Here is a 23,036-nt window from a genome sequence, read left to right as displayed (position 1 = left end):
GCGGGCCTGTGGCGAACTGTGGAGAGGGGCGTGGCTTGACGTGTGGGCGGGGCCTCTAGGGGGCGTGGCCTGCGCTGAAGAGCGCTCGGCCTTCGACAGTCTGTGGAGAGCCGCGCGCTGTGGAGAGCTCGGGCGCGCGCGGGCGCTGACGAGGCTCTTGGGGTTCTGTGAGAGGCGCGCGCGGGGGGCCGTGGCGGGTCTCGAAGACCGATTTGGGGGACCCCTGTAGACTCTCGCGTCTAATCAATCTGTTTTATATTCCGGGGTGCAGGTCAAGGATGGCCAACGCCTTGGCGCCGACACCCTCCACGGCGCTCTGCGACGTGCAGCCGAACAGGGCTTACACGGTGGGTGTCGCCGAGGCCCTTCGGGGGCGCCGTCACCAGGCGGGGTCACCGGCGTCCGTGTCCTAAAGACTCGGCTGGGTTTAAACGCGGCACGAGAAGGAAAAGTCAAAATCAGCTGCTAAAATGAGCTATACACATTCAAGTTCATTCTTGCACGAAAAGGATGAATTGCATGAATTTTTCCCCCCCTAAAACACTTTAAAACTTGTGGCTGGAGAGATAGCATGGAGGCAGGGTGTTTGCTTGCATGCAGAAGGACGGTGGTTCAAATCCTGGCATCCCATAGGGTCCCCCGAGCCTGCCAGGAGCGAGTCTGAGCGTAAAGCCAGGGGTTCTGCCAGGTGGGACCCAAAAGCAAACACAAAACACGTTAAAAACTTTTCTTTGGGTTTGGGGCTACACACGGGGGCGCTCAGGGATTGTTCCTGGCTCTCTGCACTCAGAATTCGCCCCTGGCAGGCTCAGGGGACCCTTTGGGATGCAGAGAATCGAACCCGGGTCTCTCCTGCATCAGCCACATGCAAGTCAAACGCCCTACCGCTGTGCTATCACTCTATCACTCCGGGTCCTATTTGGTTTTCTGGGGCCACGCCTCAGTGCTTTGGGTACCATAGGTGGTGCTGAGGATTGAATCTGAGTCAACCATGTGCAAGACACTGTACTATCACTATCACTCTGGCCCCTCTTAAAGTACTTTTTTGGGGTCACACCTGGCAGCGCTCAGGGGTTCCTCCTGGCTCTGCGCTCAGAAATCGCTCCTGGCAGGCTCGGGGATTGAACCACCGTCCTTCTGCATGCAAGGCAAACGCCTTACCTCCATTCTATCTCTCCGGCCCCAGTACTTTTATTATTTAATATTTAATTTCTTTTGTACTCATTAACCGGAACATTAGATATTTTAGGGATCCTTAATTTATTTTAGATTTAATATCTTTCAGGTTTGGAAGGCAAACATCCTACCACTCTGCTATCACTCTGGCCCCTAAACTTTATTAGTAGCAATCTACAAGTTTTGTTCAACCCAATTTATGTTGTTCAACATGTTTGGATTAAGAAACTAAGCAGTGGGGCTGGAGCAATAGCACAGTGGTAAGGCGTTTGCCTTGCATGCGGCCAACACAGGACAGACCCTGGTTCGAATCCTGGCACCCCTTATGGTCCCCTGAGCCTGCCAACAGGGACTTCTGAGCGCAGAGCCAGGAGTCACCCCTGGTAAAAAAAAAAAAAAAAAAAAAAAAAGCTAAGCAGTTTTATGTGAATTATTAGAAAAATCCCATATAAAAGAAAGCTGTCAAGACCGGGGCAGATTCAATTGCATTATACATGTGCTTTGAATGAATTTAGGACAGAGTGATAGCACAAGGCTATTACTTTGCTCCACATAATGAGTGAAAATAAAGTAGAAACCTTCTGAGTATAACATGATTATATTTGTAATATCAGTTAACTATCTTATTACATTGTGCTATCCTTGTGGAACTGAACATTTATGACATTCTTTTAGATGTTTTTCTGGAATAAATATATTTAAATGGTTCCTAGTCAAAATGTTTGTTAGAGCCAAGTAAAATATACCAAGCCAATGAAATTGTATTTATCAACTACATCAATTTTTATGTTTTTCAGAAAATAATCGGTATAGTTATTGGAAAAACAGATGTCAGAGGCTTTCCAGACAGAAAAAGCTGAGTTCTATTTAACTTTATTTTACTAATTGTGGCTTATGATTATAGCAAAATATATTTAAAGGATATGGTTCCTCATATGTGTTTAATTTTTTGTTGGGGGGAATCTTTTGGGCCACACCCGGAGGCACTCAGGAGTTACTTCAGGCTCTGCACTCAGAAATCACTCCTGGCAGGCTTGGGGGATCATATGGAATACCAGGGATCGAACCCAGGTTCATCCCAGGTTGACTGCGTACAAGGCAAATGTCCTACTGCTGTGCTATCACTCTGGCACCTGTCTGTTTAACCCTTAAGAGCAATGTCTATGTTTTGTCTTGTATTTAAAATAAAATGTGTGAGGACATTAAAATCCTCTATTTTTATTTTGGGCCACATCCAACAATGTGCAATGATTACTCTTGGCTCTGCACTCAGGGACGACCCCTGATAGATGTTTGGGGAGCCATATGGGATGCTAGAGAACAAACCCAGGTTAACAGCCTGCAAGGCAACTACCTGTTGTACTATTGCTTCTCCTTCTCCTTCTCCTTCTCCTCCTTCTCCTTCTCCTTCTCCTTCTCCTTCTCCTTCTCCTTCTCCTTCTCCTTCTCCTTCTCCTTCTCCTCCTCCTCCTCCTCCTCCTCCTTCTCCTCCTTCTCCTTCTCCTTCTCCTCCTCCTCCTCCTCCTCCTCCTCCTCCTCCTCCTCCTCCTCCTCCTCCTCCTTCTTCTTCTTCTTCTTCTTCTTCCTCTTCTTCCTCTTCTTCCTCTTTCTCCTCCTCCTCCTCCTTCTTCTTTCTTCTTCTTCTTCTTTTTTTGTGGTGTTTTGGGTCACACCCGGCAGTGCTCAGAAATCGCTCCTGGCAGGCTCGGGGGACCATATGGGATGCCGGGATTCGAACCACCATCCTTCTGCATCTAAGGCAAACATCTCACTGCTGTGCTATCTCTCCATCTCCAGCCCCAGCTTTCTAAAAAAAATTTTTTTGTTTTTGTTGGGCCACACCTAGTGATTAATGCTCAGGGGTTACTCCTGGCTCTGCACTCAGAAATTGCTCCTGGCTTGGGGTACCGTATGTGACGCTGGGGGATCAAACTGCGGTCCATCCTAGGCTAGAGTGGCAAGGCCTTACCACTCCGTGCCACCCCTCTGACCCCCAGCTTTCTAATTTTTTTGGGGGGTCACACCTGGCAGTGCTCTGTTTACTCCTGGCTCTATGCTCAGAAATCACTCCTGGCAGGCTCGGGGGACAATATGGGATGCCGGGATTTGAACCTCCCTCCTTCTGCATGCAAGGCAAACACCTTACCTCCATGCTATCTCTCCGGCCCCACCAGCTTTCTAAAATTTAAAATAATTTAGGGGCCAGATGATAGTACAGCGGCTAGGGTATTTGCCTTGCACATGACGGTCTGGAGGTTCAATCCTAGCACTCTGCATGATTCTCTGACTACTGCCAGAAGTGAGTCATGAGCTGATGAATCAGTAAACCCTGAGCACCGTTGGGTGTGGCCCAAAATAAACAGAAAAATAAAACAAGGGGCCGGGCGGTGGCGCTGGAGGTAAGGTGCCTGCCTTGCCTGCGCCAGCCTAGGACGGATCTCGGTTCGATCCCCGGCGTCCCATATGGTCCCCCAAGAAGCCAGGAGCAACTTCTGAGCGCATAGCCAGGAGTAACTCCTGAGCGTATAGCCAGGAGTAACTCCTGAGCGTCACAGGGTGTGGCCCAAAAACAAAAAAAAAAGAAAAAGAAAAAGAAAAAAAAAGAAAAAGAAAACAAATAAATAATTTAAACTTTATGAATTAGGATTAGGAAGATGATTCCTCAAAAGATTGGAGTTTTGCAAATGTGAACCCTATATTCAATCTGCAGGGAACATCACTCCACCCCAAGCACTTAGTTGGGATTAGTCCCCAAGCACAGCCAACTATGGCCCTAAACCCAAACAAAGAAGAAAAGAAAAAAGAAAAGCCCACAAAACACTAATATAATGCAATGCATGATTAGAAGAGGTGGTGTTTTCAACAGGTGGGCTTCTTGCCTTGCATGTGGTTAACCTAGGTTTCATACCTGGTACCACATATGATATTATAGATATTATAAATTTTTCAGTAATGATTCCTGAGTACAGAGTAAGCCTTATAGCAGTAAGCCCTGAGCACTACTGGGTGTGACTCCAACCCCCCCCCCCAAATAAATAAATGTTGCATGAAGCCTTTAGGTTGGACTTGGATGATGGATGGAGACCTTTGTTCTTAGGCCCTGGCCACGTGGCTTCATTCCCCATTAACCAGCAGGTCTGGTTCCAGGAATTGAACTCACTCACTGGCAGGCTTCATGAGAGATAACATCTTTATTGCCCTGGCCAGCAGATGTGGCTGCTAACCATTTACGCATGCCATTCTTAGCTTGCCCTGCGCCTTAACTCCTTTCAGCCATCTTCTCTCTGACCTCCATGCTGGCAAAGACCAAAAGGACCTAATCCCTTGGGTCAAAGCTCTTATATAACCTTTCCAAGACCCCTCCCATAAATGGGCGGGGTCGTTCAGGTAAGATCAAGTTGCTCAGGAAGGGGGTGGGGCCACAAATAAATGCATACAAAAATTCAAGCAGTATTGGGCCAGAGCAATAGCATAGTGGGTAGGGATTTTGCCTTGCACACAGCTGACCTAGATTCTATCCCAGGCACTCTATATAGTCCTCCAAATCCACCAGGAATAACATTTGAGTGTAGAGCCAGGAATAACTCCTGAGCACTGCCAAATATGGCTCATAAACAAAACAAAACAAATCCAAGCAGTGCAGGATGTTTGCCTTGACACAGTTGACCCAGGTTCGATCCTCAGCATTTCCCATGCTCCATTCTCCTGGAAACTTTCAAGAATGATCTCTGATACAGAGCCAGGAGTAAGCCCTGAGACTAAAAACAAAAACTAGCTAAGCACAGGTACTTACTGACCCCTAGTGGTGATACCTAGTATCATACATCTATTTGATTAAAATTTTTAATTGGGAGGGTGGCAGGCATACCCTGTGATTGATCTGAGGTTACTCTTGGCTCTACACTCAGGATTATTCCTGGCAATGCTTAGGGAACCATATGGGATGCTAGGGATAGAACCCTCTCCCCACTCCAGCCCCTATTTTTTTTTTTTGTTTTTGACCCTAAACCCAAAGTGCTCAGGGCCTTGTACTGCTTTGTACTCAGAGGTCACACACACACCTGGTAGTGCTCGGGGACCATGCAAGTGCTAAGGATTGGACCCAACCATTCTCCTTGGTAAAACACGTGCTCTAGCACTTTGAGCTATCTTCCAGTTAATCACACATTTGTTTTAAAATAACTTAGATTTGAATTCTGGCTTAGTATATAATATTAGTAAAAACGGAAACAGAAGCTGTCTCTGGAGGGATAATATAGCGGGTAGAGCTCTTGTCTTTCACCAGCTAACCTGGGGTGGTTCCCAGAGCCCTGCCAGAAGTGATCTCTGGTGTGGCCTAAAAACAAATAAGCAAAAGAAAAAAAATGTGAATGAGAGAGATAAATAAAGAAGCCAATATGTGGTTGGTTCAATCTACACATCATTTTCCTCCAATTATACAAATAACTGATAAAAGGTAACATTGAAATCAGTAGTAGGGTGAATTACCTTGGCAGCTATGAAACAAAATGTAACATTTATAGCTAACATAATTTTCATTTCATGTATTTGAATTTTTTTTGTTTTGTTTTTGGGTCACACCTGGCAATGCTCAGGGGTTACTCCTGGCTCTATGCTCAGAAATCGCTCCTGGCAGGCTCGGGGGACCCTATGGGATGCCGGTATTCGAACCACCGTCCTTCTGCGTGAAAGGCAGATGCCTTATCTCCATGCTATCTCTCCAGCCCCATTTTTTTTTTTTTTTTTTTTTTTTTTTTTTTTTTTTTTGTTTTTTTTTTTTTTTGGTTTTTCGGGTCACACCCGTTTGATGCTCAGGGGTTATTTCTGGCTACACGCTCAGAAATTGCCCCTGGCTTGGGCAGACCATATGGGACACCGGGGGATCGAACCGTGGTCCTTTCCTTGGCTAGCGCTTACAAGGCAGACACCTTGCCTCTAGCGCCACCTCGCCGGCCCGTATTTGATTATTTTTAACACCACAATAACCATATCTGTTTAAAACACTGGTTTCCTTTTAGATATTGGATCAGAGAGGTTTACTTTTAGTTTCACCATTCGGGACTCCCCAACATATTTTGTTAATGCAGCCTCCTGGGGCAATGAAGATTACATCAGATCACTCTCTGACAGCTTCCGGGTGGGTGATTGCGGTAAGTTGGATGGAGTTCCTCTTATTTGTTAGTTTTATGTTTATTATGTGTAGAAACTACATTTCAGACAGTGTAAAATGGATTAAGGCACAATTCATAACTCTCAAGAGTTTTTGGGAAAAGAGTATTTGGGAAAAGTTAAGTGTTAGACCATAATGCAAAACATTCAGCATTTTAACTAGACATAAACAAATATGATAGTCATATAATTTGTGAGCTTTTATATCATTCTTCAGTTTGTATCAAATCCCTGTTGTTGCTAACATAATTTTTTTGTTGTTGTTTTTTTGTTTTTGGGCTACACCCGGCGATGCTCAGGGGGTTATTCCTGGCTGTCTGCTCAGAAATAGCTCCTGGCAAGCATGGGGGACCATATGGGACACCGGGACTCAAACCAACCACCTTTGGTTCTGGATCAGCTGCTTGCAAGGCAAATGCCGCTGTGCTATCTCTCCGGGCCCCCTAACATAATTTATCTTTCTGTAAATATATGAAACTGCTACCAAATAGGTTCTTTTTGATGGGCCACACCCGGTGGTGCTCAGGGGTTACTCTTGGCCCTGTGTTGAATTAATTAATAACTATAAAGTCCTAATGGTGGATGGAGTGAATGGTGAGGCCTTTCTCAGCCCGGCCTGGCGCCTGCAGCCACTATGGACTAGTGGGTCTGTAGGTATCAGGGTGATGACGAAAAAATGATCCACAGCAGTCAGATGAAGTTTCAGGAGTCATCCTGTTTTATTACAAGGCTCTAATCATCATATACATATTCCTCACATGACCTCTAAGCTAACCAGCCTCTCCGCACCCAGCCTGTGTCTCTTCTCTACCGGTTGCAACTTCCTTGCTGAGTCTGTCCTTCACCCCTCCCCTTAGGCCACTCTTAATTACCAAACACAGATCCAGACACCTCCCAGCTGTGGGAGGGCCCCCCTTTCCAGGTGACCTAGGCAGAAAGTTGAGGGAGGGGATAACAGCCCTGTACTCAGAAATCGCTCCTGGCAGGCTGGGGGACCATATGAGATGCTGGGAATCGAATCCTGGTTTGTCCTGGGTAGGCTTCATGCAAGGCAAACGCCTTACCACTGTGCTATCTATCCAGCCCCTACCAGGTAGGTTTTGAGAAAGGTGATATACAAACTTTATTTATTTATTTATCTATTTTGGTTTTTGGGTCACACCTGGCATCGCTCAGGGGTTACTCCTGGCTCCACGCTCAGAAATTGCTCCTGGCAGGCTCGGGAGACCATCTGGGATGCAGGGATTCGAACCAATGACCTTCTGCTTGAAAGGCAAATGCCTTACCTCCATGCTATCTCTCAGGCCCCCAACATATGAACTTTTTTTTTTTTTTGGTTTTTGGGCCACACCCTGTGACGCTCAGGGGTTACTCCTGGCTATGCTCTCAGAAGTTGCTCCTGGCTTCTTGGGGGACCATATGGGACGCCGGGGGATCGAACCGCTGTCCGTCCTAGGCTGGCGCAGGCAAGGCAGGCACCTTACCTCCAGCGCCACCGCCCGGCCCCCCAACATATGAACTTTTAATGGAATATTTAGCAACTAAAATCTAAAATACCAAATATTCTTTGTTCTGGGATCACACAATGATGTTCAAATGATGTTCAAAATGATGTTCCTGGGCCCGGAGAGATAGCACAGCGGTGTTTGCCTTGCAAGCAGCCGATCCAGGACCAAAGGTGGTTGGTTCGAATCCCGGTGTCCCATATGGTCCCCCCGTGCCTGCCAGGAGCTATTTCTGAGCAGAGAACCAGGAGTAACCCCTGAGCACCGCCGGGTGTGTGGCCCAAAAAACCAAAAAAAACAAAACAAAAAAAAAAACAAAATGATGTTCCTGGCTCAGGGGATCATGTGGAATGCCAGGGATCAGACCCAGGTCAGCCACAGGCAAGGCAAATGCCTTACTCTCTCTACTATCTCTCCAGCTCCCTATACCAAAAATTTTAAACCTCTACCCATCCTACTCTATTACTTCTCTTTTGGTACAGTGTAATAAAATAAAAACGAGCCAGAGCGGTGGCACAGCAGTAGGACGTTTGCTTTATACACAGCTGACCTAGGACAGACTGCGGTTCAATTCCCCATATGGTCCCCCAAGCCAGGAGTGATTTCTGAGCACAGAGCCAGGAGTAATCCCTGAGTGTCATCGGGTGTGGCCCAAAACAAAAACAAAAATTAGACCCATATTTAATCTCTGGCATCCCATATGGTACCCTAAACCCACTTGGAGTGATCCCTGAGCTTAGAGCCAGGAAGAGCCCTGAGTAGAGCTGGTTGTGGGCCCCTAAATGCACTTGTCTTGCAAGTAGTCCATCCTGTTTGATCCTCCCCTTTCATCCCCACAAAAGAATAAAACCCAAAGAGATTTTTTTTTTTTTTTTGGTTTTTGGATCACACCCAGTGGCACTCAAGGATTACTCCTGGCTCTGAGCTCAGAAATTACTCCTGGCAGGCATGGGGGACCATATGGGATGCCGGGATTTGAACCACCATCCGTCCTAGATCGACTGCATGTAAGGCAAATGCCCTGCTACTGTGCTAGCTCTCTGGCCCCAAGAATAAAACCCAAAGAGATTTTGATAGTACTTGGCTCTGGATTCAAATCCTATTCCATGGGGCCGGAGAGATAGCACAGCAGTGTTTGCCTTGCAAGCAGCCGATCCAGGACCAAAGGTGGTTGGTTCTAATCTCCGTGTTCCACATGGTCCCCTGTGCCTGCCAGGAGCTATTTCTGAGCAGATAGCCAGGAGTAACCCCTGAGCATAGCCGGGTGTGGCTCCCCAAAACAAAAAACAAACAAACAAACAACAAATCCTATTCCAACATTTATCATATATACTCGAATATGAGACAAACCCCCCACATTTTACCCTAAAAACTGGGAAAACATAGTGACTTGAGTATAAGCTAAGGTGGAAAATGCAGCAGCCACTGGTAAATTTCTAAAATAAAAATATCTACCCAAAACAATTATAATAATTGAGGAATCAAGTTCAATGTTTTTCAATATTTATTGCTAAAGAAAAACTGTAAACTAGCAACAATAACTTTAAAACTTTAAGTAAAGTGCAGAAAACCATAGCTTAAGAGGTAATCAAGCTAAATCACAAGGTTAAAATCCTTCAAAACTGGATTTCTCCTCCTCCTCATCTGTATGTCCAAACAGATTCAGCTGTGTCTGATGTGAGGGTATCAGCATAGACATTGTCTGTTGAATAACTGCCCTAGATGGAGCTGGATGGTGATGGGATGGTTGGAGGGTGTGGCCTTTCTCCTCCAGCCGGGGCCATACATCTGCAACCCCCTTCAGTCGGCGGGTCTGCAGATTCAAATAGTGGGGAGAAAAAGACTAACAGGCCATCAGGTTTCAGGAGACTTCAGTTTTATTCAGGCCCTAGCCAACACATGTGGCTCCTATGCTTAAACCTCTTATGCTGGGTCCATAGTCAGCCCTGACATCTCTTTCTGCCATCTCTCCTCCTGCTTCTTCTTCCATCTCCCTTACTGACTCCTCCAAATCCTCTTCCTGCCCCTGAGGTAATCCTCGTGATACCTCCCAAAGACCTCTCCTAGAAATGGGCAGGTCTTACTAGCAAGTAAGGTTCTGTAGAAGGTGAAGGTGGGGTGACAATTGTCATCATCACTGAGTTCGCAGATATCATCATCACTGTTGTCGGTCTCATACAAAGTGCAGATTATTGTGGGTTAAATAGTTCAGTGGCACCCAGTTCAGCTCAGCCGCCTATCTCTTCAGCGCACCTGTGACTTGTGGACTGAACTAAAGCACCACCCCCTCCTGCAGACCGAAGAAGACGACTGGAGACTACATGAATTGGATTGGGTGCTCGTGTGCACTGAATCAAATAACCCATATGACCTGAGTATAAACCGAGTTCGAGTTTTCAGGCACTCGGCTTATACTTGAGTATATAGGCATATCATGACTTTGAGAAAATTACAATCGTGTGTGTGTGTGTGTGTGTGTGTGTGTGTGTGTGTTTTGGGGCCATACCCAGCAGTGCTCAGGGGTTACTCCCGGCGCTGTACAGAAATTACTCATGGCAGGTTAGAAGGACCATATGGGATGATGGTGATCAAATCTCTTGGCCAGCCAGGTGTAAGGCAAACAAACGCCTTACCTGCTGTGCTACAGCTTCAGCCCCATACATATTTTTATGGGGCCCCACCTGGTAACACTATGAGGGGAGGCACCTAGAACAATTGCTTGGTATGCTTGGCTGTATGATGTGGATCTGAATGTATGTTACTCAGGCCTGGAGGTGCTGGAGGCCACAGGGACTGTTCCAGTGCTGGGGATTGGGCTCATGGCCTCCCACATGCTAGGTATATTCCCTACCGTTTAAATCACCTTTTGGGGGGCTGGAGAGATAGAAGAGCAGCAGAATTTTGCCTTGCATGCTGCTGACCCAGGACAGACAATGGTTCAAATTCCGGCATCCCATATGGTCCCCAAGCCTGCCAGGAGCTATTTCTGAGCAATATTTCTAGTACAAAACAAAATCAGTGGATGCTCAGAATGCTCTTTTCTTCATTCTGTAAGAAACAAAGCATGTATCCATTTTTTCCCCACAGTAGGATAAAGAAGAGATGAATTAAGCAGATAGTTTCACAATATCAACTACTCAGTTCCCTGTGCCAGTTATTTAACACCTATTCATACATTGCTTTTTATGATTAACTTCCAGGGTTGTATGTCACATTTTTTGCTAAATAACAATAATTGAGCTATGGTTTATGCAGACAGAATAAAGTGTCCTTCTCAGGGCCCATTCGAGTTATAAACAATTCTTAGATGAATTTAGATAAAAAACAACAACATTGTAAGGTATTGTTATATACACTTGTATTTTTTTAAACTTATCATCATTGTTTGCAATAATAGCATACCTTCTCCTTTATTTTAGTGATAATTGAAAACCCTCTAATTCAAAGAAAGGAATTAGAAAGAGAAGAAAAATTCAACCCCCCAACTCCCAGGTAAATATCCTAGCACAGAGAACAACAATCTTTGTGCTCAAATTACCCTGCTAGTATTTTGCGTATCATATTAGCAGAGAGATTACTTTTATCGTTCAATTTGAAAATTAGAAATTTATCCACTATCTTTGATTATGAAACTCTGAGTATGCTTAAAAAAACTCTGTCAACTGAAGCAAAATAGGGGAAGAGTTGAAGGTATCAATTGATAAAATTTTGGAGATATTTCACTATGCTGAGTTTTCTTCCTTTCTTTCTTTTTGGTTTTTGGGCCACACCCAGCGATGCTCAGGGGTTATTCCTGGCTGTCTGCTCAGAAATAGCTCCTGGCAGGCACGGGGGACCATATGGGACATCAGGATTCGAACCAACCACCTTTGGTCCTGGATTGGCTGCTTGCAAGGCAAATGCCGCTGGAGGTAAGGCGCTTGCCTTCCATGTAGAAGGACAGTGGTTCAAATCCAGGCATCCCATATGCTGAGTTTTCTGTTAATGTCAGCTCTTTTATTAGAGAAATAAAATTCTATTCCATTGCCAAAAAAAAAAAAAAACCTCTGTCAAATTGGACCTCAAAATGATTTCTTGGGGCACAGATAATGCCTGGGTACTTGGTACCAGAGCACATTTATCCTGCTTCTCTTCTCCTGAGATGTGGATTTTCCTACTTTCGTAGTAGCCCACTCTCTTTGTGCGTGTTTTTTTTTTTTTTTTTTTTTTTTTTTTTTTTTTTTTTGGTTTTTGGGCCACACCCGTTTGACGCTCAGGGGTTACTCCTGGCTATGTGCTCAGAAATCACCCCTGGCTTGGGTGGACCATATGGGACGCCGGGGGATCGAACTGCGGTCCTTCCTTGGCTAGCGCTTGCAAGGCAGACACCTTACCTCCAGCGCCACCTACCCGGCCCCAAATTTTTTTTTTTTTTTTTTTTTTTTTTTTTGGTTTTTGGGTCACACCCGGCACCGCTCAGGGGTTACTCCTGGCTCTATGCTCAGAAATAGCTTCTGGCAGGCTCGGGGGACCATATCGGACGCCGGGATTTGAACCGATGACCTTCTGCATGAAAGGCAAACTCCTTACCCTCCATGCTATCTCTCCGGCCCCCTTCTTTGTGCGTGTTATTCTTTATTTTCTCTTCCTTATCTTTTCCCTCCCTTTCCTCAGTACACTCCAATAAAATCTGTTTTTACTTAAAATTTTTTTTCTTGGACCTAGTGATAGTATTGGACTGGCTTGTGTTCCATCCTTAGCAACCCATACGGTCCCTTGAACCCACCAGGAGTGATTCCTAAGTGCAGAGTCAGAAGTAAGCCCTGAACAATGCTGAGTGTGGCCCTGAACAAACCAAAAAATGATTTTGTATGCCAAAAAAAAGATTTTTTTAATGAAAATACACATCATCAAAAGTAATTTTGCAATATTTTCTAACAATTCTTATTTGGGGGAGTTGGATTTGAGGAGGCTACACCCAGTGGTGCTCAGGGCTTACCCTGATTCTCTGTTTGGGAGTATTCCTGGAGGGCCCAGGGGTCTGACTATCTGTGATGTCAATCAAACCTGGATCAATCTTGTGCAAGGTAAGTGCCTTACCTGCTGTACTATCTCTCCAGCCCAGGAATTTTTTTTTTTTGGTTTTTGGGCCACACCCGGCGGTGCTCAGGGGTTACTCCTGGCTGTCTGCTCAGAAATAGCTCCTGGCAGGCACGGGGGACCATATGGGACACCGGGATTAGAACCAACCACCTTTGGTCCTGGATCGGCTGCTTGCAAGGCAAACGCCGCTGTGCTATCTCTCCGGGCCCCAGCCCAGCAATTCTAAGATTTATAGATATCTTAAAAAATATTGGGGCTGGAGAGATAGCATGGAGGGTAAGGAGTTTGCCTTTCATGCAGAAGGTCATCGGTTCGAATCCCGGCGTCCCATATGGTCCCCCGAGCCTGCCAGGAGTGATTTCTGAGCATAGAGCTAGGAGTAACCCCTGAGCAGTGCCGGGTGTGACCCAAAAACCAAAAAAATAAAATAAAAAAAAATTAGGCACTGTAGAGCCAGAGCAATAGTACAATATTTACCTTGTGCACTTGCGTTCCATCCCTGGCACCTCATGGGGCCCCCCAGCCTGTCTGGAGTGATTTCTTGAGTGCAGAGCCAGGAGTGAGCCCTGAGTACTTCTGGGTGTGGTCCAAAAGCAAAACCAAAAAGTTTTAGAGACCGTGATTGACAATACTATTAATGATAGGATTTCATGCATACAACTTTCGAACACCACACTCTCTGCAAGAGTGTGTGTTTCCCTTCACCATTGTTTTAATGTCCCCCTTATGCCCCAAATAGTTTCTAATAATAGAGTATATTTTAATATAGTCTATTATAAAACATTTTAATATAGTTTAAAGTACAACAGAATAAGTAATTTCATTGTGAATCTATAAATGCTTCTTATCAGAAATTATTTGATATATTAACTTTTTTTGTCTTTCAATTCAGTAATTATAAACTATTGCTCAGTGAGACTCACTCAAAGGTGAAAGTTTGTTCCAGTTTTGAAGTGGACATCAAACTACTTTCTTTGATCCACTTACCTGTTAAAGCATCTCAGGATTATTATTCGCTGGGTGACATTGTGGCCAATGGACAGAGTCTTGATGGAAAAATAATTAATGTGCTTGCAGCAGTGAAGTCAGTAAGTTAATCTATACTTAAAAATACTTAGCATTTGGAGTGAAATTTTCTCTCTGATCAGTAGTCAGTTAGCATTAAAACGGTAATTTTAATTAATTTAATCAAACTAATAATAAATTAATAAAACAATAAATTATTAAACAATAAATATGTAAACAATATATCAATGTTTTATAAATAATATATAAAAATAAAACAATAACAATAAATAAATTAATCATAAATTTAATAAATTTAATTAATTCCCTTCTAATTAAGGGAAAGTCCTTTCTATTTACTTATCAAAGAATAGATTTAATAGAGCCGGAGCGATAGAACAGCAGTAGGGTGTTTGCCTTGCATACAGCCAACCTATGATGGACTCTGATTCAATTCCTGACATCCCATATGGTTCCCCGAGCCTACCAGGAGCAGCTTCTGAGAGCAGAGCCAGGAGTAACCCCTGAGTGCCACTGGGTGTGGCCCAAAATTATATAAAAAAAGATTTACCAGTAATTTAGTGCTGATGAGCATGCTCATAAGTAATCTCACTGCCAGAGCTTTCCCTCCTCTGTTACTACACAACAGGAGGAGGAGCCATTGATGTGGAGGTCTCCGAAGGTCTTTGTGATGGCCACTGAATCTGTCAAAGGATCAGCTCCTGTTCTCAGGGTCATCCTTGATGGGGACAGTGTACAGGGCCTGCTCTGCTGAGTAGGGCTTAACACTGATGACAATACTGAGAAAGCATACTACATAGTGTGCCGGTCCCAAATTAAAGGCAAAGATTCCTTGACATCTGGAGCGATAATCAAAAGGCCAAACTAGATGACAAATACATGAAAATGGACTTTGGTACTTAAACTTACTGTGGTAACTGCTAATTTCTTTTTGTATTATATGACAAACTGTCTGAACAGGCATGACTAATAGTGAGGCTGCTCTGCTCTGTTCGACATCTGATCTCATTTAAGCTGTCTCTTAGTGAGCACTGGAAGTAATGCAAGATGGAGAGAACAACACCCTACAATACAGTCTTTCCAGAATAGGGGAAATAGGCTGGGAGATATTTCAGAAGTCTGGAGCATTTGCTCCATCCCAGAGTCCTGGCTTCTGCCGTGGCACGGCCTGGACTCCAAACCCTTCTCTGGGAGTAGTCCCAGCACTGTCGGGGACAGAGTGACTATTAGGTGACTCAGGTTTGATCTCAAACTCCTCATCATTCCATGTAATGCCCTTATTTGCAATGTAGTGAGTTTACTCAAACTCAGGATAGTAAGTAGAAGAAAAATACAGTAGAAGAAAAAGCAGCTTTTTTCAACCCCACTCCATAATCCTGGGATTATCCATTGTAAAATTAGACTCATGTTAGTTCTTTGTTTTAGGCCTGTATTCTCCTGTTGTATTCATTAAATTAAATTCATGTTCTGTGTTTGGTTTATGTTAGTTCTGTGCTTTATTCATGTTAGCTCTGCATTTCAGGCTTGTTCTCTCCTGTTTGCTTCCATGGTTCTTTCCCACTTCTATTCCATGTTTTGGACAGTATGCTTTCTACCCTCTGTCACATAGGTGCCACCAAAGGGCTAACCATGGAGCATTTGCTCTCCTTGAGGAGACCCCCACAATCTAATAGCACATCTATGTGTCTCAGTTATAGTGTGCTTAGTTTCACAAAGTGTGTCACTTTAGTAAAGTATGCCAGGCTCGTGATAAAAGAAGCTTTAAAAATATAGATAGATGGGGGGGCCTGGAGCAACAGTACAGCGTTAGGGTATTTTGTCTTGCACACAGCTGATCATGACTGATGGTGGTTTGAATCCCAGCATCCCATATAGTCCCCCGTTGCCTACTAGGAGTGATTTCTGAGTCAGAGCCAGGAGTAACCCCTGAGTAACCAAGAAAAAAAAAAAAACACCCAGATAGGGGCTGGAGAGATAGCACAGCAGTAGGGCGTTTGTGATTTCTGAGTACAGAGCCTGGAGTAATCCCTGAGCACCGCTAGATGTGACCCAAAAACAAAACAAAACAAAACAAAAAAAAACCAAAAAACAACAGATAGAGGACAGATTGATAGCACAGTGGGTAGGGTGTTTGCTTTGCAAACAGCCAACCAGGTTCAATCCCCAGCATCCAATATGATCCCTGAGCCTGCCAGGAGTGATTTCTGAGTGCAGAGCCAGAAGTAACCCCTGAGTGCTTCTGGGTATAACTCAAAAATAAAAATGAATAAGTAAAATTAAAACAACCAAATAGATATTAGTGATCTTGTAATACTGATATTTCTTATTTAAAAGTTAAACATTTCGGGGCCGGAGAGATGGCATGGAGGTAAGGCGTTTGCCTTTCATGCAGAAGGTCATCGGTTCGAATTCCGGCACCCATATGGTCCCCCGAGCCTGCCAGGAGTGATTTCTGAGCATAGAGAGCCAGGAGTAACCCCTGAGTGCTGCCGGGTGTGATCCAAAAACAAAAACAAAAACAAAACAAAAAAGTTAAACATTTCAGTATTTGCACCAATAAGTATTTATTACTCTACTACTCTATGTAAAGAATAACAATTTTCTTTCATTTGTGAGGTTGGAGAACCAAAATATTTTACAACTTCAGACCGAAGAAAAGGCCAGAGGTGTGAAGTCAAACTTTATGATGCGATGGAGTCAGCTTTTGCAATGATCTGGTAACCTGCCCTTGACTCATTAGAAGGACCCCACTGTGCTGGAAAATATTATGGAGTGTGCCAGAGGCCATAAATTAAATTAGCCAACTTCCCCCTTTTCAGAAAAAAATTCTGGGAATCTGCTGAGGGCTTCTGACCCAGAGAACCAGGTCTGGAACCTGGGTCAGCTGTGTGCAAGAGTCTTATCCACCACAGTATCTCTCTGGCCCAGGAATTTAACAAGAAGAAAAAAAAATCAAACTAAAAGAGCTGTCTGACAGCTACTGCACCCTCCCCACTGATCCTTCCAGTATCCTGGGGTAGGTGCAGAATCACCTACTTTGGGATTGATAAGGAGCAACTAGACTTTCTGAAATTCCCTGGATAGTACCTTGGTGCCAGATTAGGGGAGCTGAGAAAGTGAGCTTGCCACAGGATTGGGTTTTAAGGGCTCCCAAGGGTGAGTTGTGGGTTAGAGAGGGTAGTCTGTGGCATTGAAGGGCATGCCAGAACATTGTATAGACTTCAAAAGCCTGGATACCCAGAACAGTTCTTATCTTCATGGCCTTCAGTCAAGACCTCAGAACAGGAGTAAATCCTGAGCATCGCTGGGTGTGGGCCCACCAAAAAAACAAAAAATCCCTTTTTATTAGTTTGTTTTTGTTTTGGGGAGCCACATCCAATACTTAAAGGCTACTCATGACTCTGTGCTTGGGGAAATTCCTAGCAGTGCTCTAGGTACCATGTGCTGCCTAGGGTCTCACGAATGCTAAACATACTTGCAACTTGGCTCAGCACTCTACCAATGCAAAACATATTAACCTTATGATTAGGACTAAAAAATAATAATAGCATTGTTAATATTTGTGTATACGAATACTAACAAAATAACACTAGCTAGCATATAATAATATCACTTAATAATAATAATAATAATTTAGAGTTGGACTAACTTTATTTTAAATAACCTGGAGTGACCCATGTTGTAGGAAGAGAATGAGTAGTATTGAGTGACACAGAAGGAACCGTCTGTCATGTACATGTGCCTTGAAAAGAGACTGTACCAAGCTGCAGGGAAGGCTGCATCTGGCCTTATGGGGGCATTTTGAATCCCTGCCACTGTGACAATATTTTATTTAGTAAGTGATATAAATACTGCCAGTTTTCTAATATGCTACATTTTATGACTTCTATTAAAAATATGCAGTTGGGATAATGAATCCATTCTACTTGCACAGAGTTGGATACCACGGAAAACAGGTATGTACTTCAATGAATATATTCAATATTTGCTATTTTTTATCCCTACATGCAATAATTTAAAATGTTTTTCTCAAAACAGTGATATTTGCTTCAGATGTAAGAATAAATTTTGACAAATTTCGGGATTGCATGACAGCAACTGTCATCTCAAAAACCATTATAACAACTAACCCAGGTAAAAAAAAAAAAAAAGCTTCCTGAAATATATTTTAACTCTTTGCAAAGGATTGTATCACATGTTCTCATACTTACACAATATAATCAAAAGTGAAAATGCAGGACTGGGGAGATGGCTCAGAGCACTGAAGTACAGGTTTTGCATTCAAGAGGCCCAGGTTCTATCCCCTAGTATCACATGGTGCTCCAAGTCAGCAATAACCCCTAGAGCACTGTCAGGTGTAGCACAAAGCCAAAAGGGAAAAACAAAACAAAACAAATACAGATAAAATAGCTTTGTCTTTAGGGCCTGAGCGATTGCACAGTGGTAGGGTAGGTCTTGCATGAGGCCAACCTGGGACAGATGGGTTCAATCCCTGGAATCCCATATGGTCACTGGAGCCTGCCAGGAGCAATTTTTATTGTTGTTGTTGTTGTTGTTGTTGTTTGGTCACACCCAGCAGCGTCAGGGGCTACTCCTGGCTCTATGCTCAGAAATCGCTCCCTGGCAGGCGCAGGGGACCATATGGGATGTCCGGATTCAAATCACCGGACTTCTGCATGAAAGGCAAATGCCTTACCTCCATGCTATCTCTCTGGCCCCACGAGCAATTTTTGACTGCAGCCAGAAGTAACCCCTGAGTGCTGCTAGGTGTGGTCTCAAAAAAAGAGTTGGGGGTGGAGAGATATTATGAAGGTAGGGCGTTTGCCTTGCATGCAGAGGGACAGTGGTTCAAATCTCATCATCCCATATAGTCCCTCGAGCCTGCCAGGAGCAACTTCTGAGCATAGAACCAGGAGTGACCCCTGAGCACTGCTGAGTGTGACCCAAAAACCAAACACCAAAAAACAAAACGAAACAAAACAAAACAAAAAACAAACCAGGGCCAGCCGGTGGCGCTAGAGGTAAGGTGCCTGCCTAGCCTGCGCTAGCCTTGGACGGACTGCGGTTCGATCCCCCCCGGCGTCTCATATGGTCCCCCAAGCCAGGAGCAGCTTCTGAGCGCATAGCCAGGAGTAACCCCTGAGCATTACCGGGTGTGGCCCCCCCCAAAAAAAAAAAACCCAAAACAAAACCAAACCCCACCCCCCCCAAAAAAATCATCTTTGTCTTTGTTCCTCACCTTTGTATTTGATTTCCTTCCTTCCTTCCTTCCTTCCTTCCTTCCTTCCTTCCTTCCTTCCTTCCTTCCTTCCTTCCTTCCTTCCTTCCTTCCTTCCTTCCTTCCTTCCTTCTTTCCTTCCTTCTTCCTTCCTTCCTTCCTCCCTTCCCTCCCCTCCCTCCCTCCCTTCTACCTACCTTCCTTCCTTCCTTCCTTCCTTCCTTCCTTCCTTCCTTCCTTCCTTCCTTCCTTCCTTCCTTCCTTCCTTCCTTCCTTCCTTCCTTCCTTCCTTCCTTCCTTCCTTTTTGTTTTAGAGCCACACCCAGCTATGCTTAGGGGTTGCTCCTGGTTCTACACTCAGAAATCGGTCCTGGCAGGCTTGGGGGATCCTATAGGATGCTCGGAATTGAACCAAAATTCGTCCCCAGGGTCAGCAGCATGCAAGGCAAATGTGTTTCTGTTGTGATATCACTCTGGCTTCCTTTACACATTTTAGGCAAGCTGCTAGTGAGTCCCACTTTGACCTGATACAGCAGCTTTACTTGGTGGAATTTGGGATTGGCTGAACCCAGTGCCTCAAGTATTCAAGGCATTTCTTTAGTATATTAAGCCACCAAATGTGGACCATTTTTCTGGAATTTTTTTTTGGGGGGAAGCCCCACCTAGCCATACTTAGGGATTACTACTGTGCTCAGAGATCACGCCTGGTGGTGCTCAAAACCATTTGTAGTGTCCACACCTACTGCATGCAATACAAGGAACTGCCTGCAGCAGTTCTGAGTACAGACTCAGGAGTAACCCCTGAGCACCACCGGGTGTAACCCAAAAACAAAACAAAAAAGAGAGAGAAAAAAATACACTCAAGAGAGAATATGGGCTTCTTCAGGAATTTAGGAAGTAAAAGATAAATAACCCATATTGGGATGTGGAAGATTCTAACATTGTTTGTTTGTTTGTTTGGGACTACACCTGACAGTGCTCAGGATTTACTCCTGGCTCGATATGGCGATCACTTCTGGAGGGACTTATGGGACCCATCATATATAATGCAGGGATGTAAATGGGTCAGCCTATGCAAGGCAAACTGTTCTCTTTCTCCAGACCCTGAAATAAGGCTTTAAGGGGGCACAGAAGTTTTTTTTTTTGGTTTTTGGGCCACACCCGGCTGCACTCAGGGGTTACTCCTGGCTATCTGCTCAGAAATAGCTCCTGGCAGGCATGGGGGACCATATGGGACACCGGGATTCGAACCAACTACCTTAGGTCCTGGATCGGCTGCTTGCAAGGCAAACACTGCTGTGCTATCTCTCCGGGCCCACAGAAGTTTTCTTGCAAGTGGAAGGGAGTCAAGGGGCCCATGTGGCTGTAGCCCATAGATCCTGGAAGGAGAAGGAATCAAATAAAAGAAGAAATGGTAGGGGGCCAGAGGGATAGCATGGAGGTAAGGCGTTTGCCTTGAATTCAGAAGGTCAGTGGTTTGAAACCTGGCATCCCATATGGTCCCCTGAGCCTGCCAGGGGCGATTTCTGAGCGTAAATTCAGGAGTATCCCCTGAGCACTGCCGGGTGTGACCCAAAAACAAAAATAAAAATGAAAGAAGAAATGGTAGAATCAAGAATGCCACTGGGCTGGGGGCTGAAGCATAGTATATACTGTCCTTGTATGAGTTGACCCAGATTCAATCCTGGGCATCTCACACAGCTCTGAGCATTGTCAGGAGTGATCCCTGAGTCCAGAGCCAGAAGTAATCCCTGAGCACTGCCAGGTGTGGCCCCTCCAAAAAATTAATTAGTTTTCTTTGCATTTACTTTTCTATCTTAGATATACCTGAAGTTAACATTCTCCTGAATTTTATAAAAGAAAATAAAGAAACAAATCTTTTGGATGATGAAATGAACAGTTATATGAAAGAATCTATAAATTGTAAGTGACTTAAAATACTACTTGATGTTTTCAAGGCTGGGGCCTGAGCGATGGCGCAGCGGAAAGGCATTTGTTTGCCTTGTACAAGGCTGACCCAGGACGAACTGGGTTCAATCCCTCAGCGTCCCATATGGCACCCCCCCCAAGCCAGGAGCGATATCTGAGCGCATAGCCAGGAGTAACCCCTGAGCGTCAAACGGGTGTGGCCCCCTGTAGTAAAACTGATTAATTATGGAGTGCTGGATGAAGGTGGATGATGGTGAGATGGATGGAGGGTGAGGGGCCTTTCTCCTCCAGCCCAGGCCACACACCTGCAACTCTCTCCAGCTGGCAGGTCTGAGGGTTAAGGATATCCTCGAGGAAATCATCCACAGACAGTCAGGTTTCAGGAGACATCAGCTTTATTCAGGCCCTAGCCAACAGGTGTGGCTTCTATAATAATTTTCAAGCAAGCTCCATTATTAGCTCTGCATTCAGCATGTTTCTTCTCCCTCCATCCTGTCAGCTCTCCTTCTCCTTCTCTCTTGCTGAATCTCAGAATCAATCTTCCAAATCCTCTTCCTGCCCCTAAGGTAATCCTTTTGTTACCTATCAAAGACCCTTCCAAGAAATGGGCAGGTCTTACCATCAGGTAAGGTTACACAGGAAGAATAGGGGATGGGGGTAACACCCTTCCCCAAAAAAGCCAAAATTAAAAAAAAAAAACCAACACTTTTCTTTTCTTTTCTTTTTTAGTTTTTGGGTCACACCCGTCGGTGCTCAGGGGTTACTCCTGGCTGTCTGCTCAGAAATAGCTCCTGGCAGGCACGGGAGACCATCTGGGACACCGGGATTTGAACCAACCACCTTTGGTCCTGGATCGGCTGCTTGCAAGGCAAACGCTGCTGTGCTATCTCTCCGGGCCCACACTTTTCTTTAAAAAAGTTTTCAAGGCTAGGGGCCTGGAGAGATAGCACAGTGGCCTTTGCCTTGCAAGCAGCCGATCCAGGACCAAAGGTGGTTGGTTCGTAATCCCGATGTCCCATATGGTCTCCCCCGTGCCTGCCAGGAGCGATTTCTGAGCATGAAGCCAGGAGTAACCCCTGAGCACCGCCGGGTGTGACCCAAAGACTAAAAAAAAAAAGAAAAGAAAAGTGTTTTTTTTTAAATTTTGGCCGGGTGTGGCCCAAAAACCAAAAAAAAAAAAAAAAAAAGTTTTCAAGGCTAAATGTTGGACATATAAAATTTTGTTTTACAGGGCTGGAGAGATAGCATGGAGGTAGGTGGTTTAAATCCCAGCATTCCATATGGTCCCCCGAGCCAGCTGGGAGCGATTTCTGAGTGTAGAGCCAGAAATAACTCCTGAGAGCAGCCTGGTGTGACCCAAAAACCAAAAAAAAAAAATTTTTTTTTGTTTTACACAGTAAAAGATGACATAAAAATTACTCTTTTTTGTTGTTGTTGTTGTTGTTGTTTTTGGGTTACACCCAGCAGCACTCAGGGGTTACTCCTGGCTCTACACTCAGAAATCGCTCCCGGCAGGCTCAAGGGACCATATGGGATGCCGGAGTTTGAACCACTATCCTTCTGCATGCAAGGCAAGCGCCCTACCTCCATACTATCTCTCCGGCCCCCATAAAATTACTCTTAACTGCCTTATTTCTTCTCTTATAAAGATAGTTTTAGGGCTGGGGGAGATGACTCAAAGCTAGGGCAGGCGCCGGAGAGATAGCATGGAGGTAGGGCATTTGCCTTGTATGCAGAAAGATGGTGGTTCAAATCCCAGCATCCCATATGGTCCCCTGAGCCTGCCAGGAGCGATTTCTGAGTGTAGAGCCAGGAGTAACCCCTGAGCGCCGCTGCTGGGTGTAACCCCCCCCCAAAATCCAGGGCAAAATTTTATATGCAGGAAGCCCAAGTTTAATCCCTAATATTTTATGTTCCCAATAGTCCCTCCA

The 23,036-nt window shown here is 44.8% G+C and overlaps 1 protein-coding gene across 1 annotated transcript in view; it reads left to right on the top strand.

The window, feature by feature from the left end:
- The first annotated feature begins 278 nt into the window (after positions 1–278).
- The window catches only part of MEIOB (meiosis specific with OB-fold), a 31,468-nt gene continuing 8,710 nt past the window's right edge, over positions 279–23,036 (top strand). Inside the window, exons 1-9 of the mRNA XM_049768087.1 lie at positions 279–347; positions 1,974–2,031; positions 6,195–6,326; positions 11,270–11,342; positions 13,825–14,020; positions 16,575–16,675; positions 17,862–17,914; positions 17,997–18,092; positions 20,998–21,099. Coding sequence (XP_049624044.1) covers positions 279–347; positions 1,974–2,031; positions 6,195–6,326; positions 11,270–11,342; positions 13,825–14,020; positions 16,575–16,675; positions 17,862–17,914; positions 17,997–18,092; positions 20,998–21,099 — 880 coding nt within the window. The remainder of the gene's footprint in view (positions 348–1,973; positions 2,032–6,194; positions 6,327–11,269; positions 11,343–13,824; positions 14,021–16,574; positions 16,676–17,861; positions 17,915–17,996; positions 18,093–20,997; positions 21,100–23,036) is intronic.

The sequence above is a fragment of the Suncus etruscus genome, chromosome 2 (genome assembly GCF_024139225.1).
Source record: "Suncus etruscus isolate mSunEtr1 chromosome 2, mSunEtr1.pri.cur, whole genome shotgun sequence".
Classification (NCBI taxonomy): domain Eukaryota; kingdom Metazoa; phylum Chordata; class Mammalia; order Eulipotyphla; family Soricidae; genus Suncus; species Suncus etruscus.
This window is presented reverse-complemented; position numbering and strand designations above follow the sequence as displayed.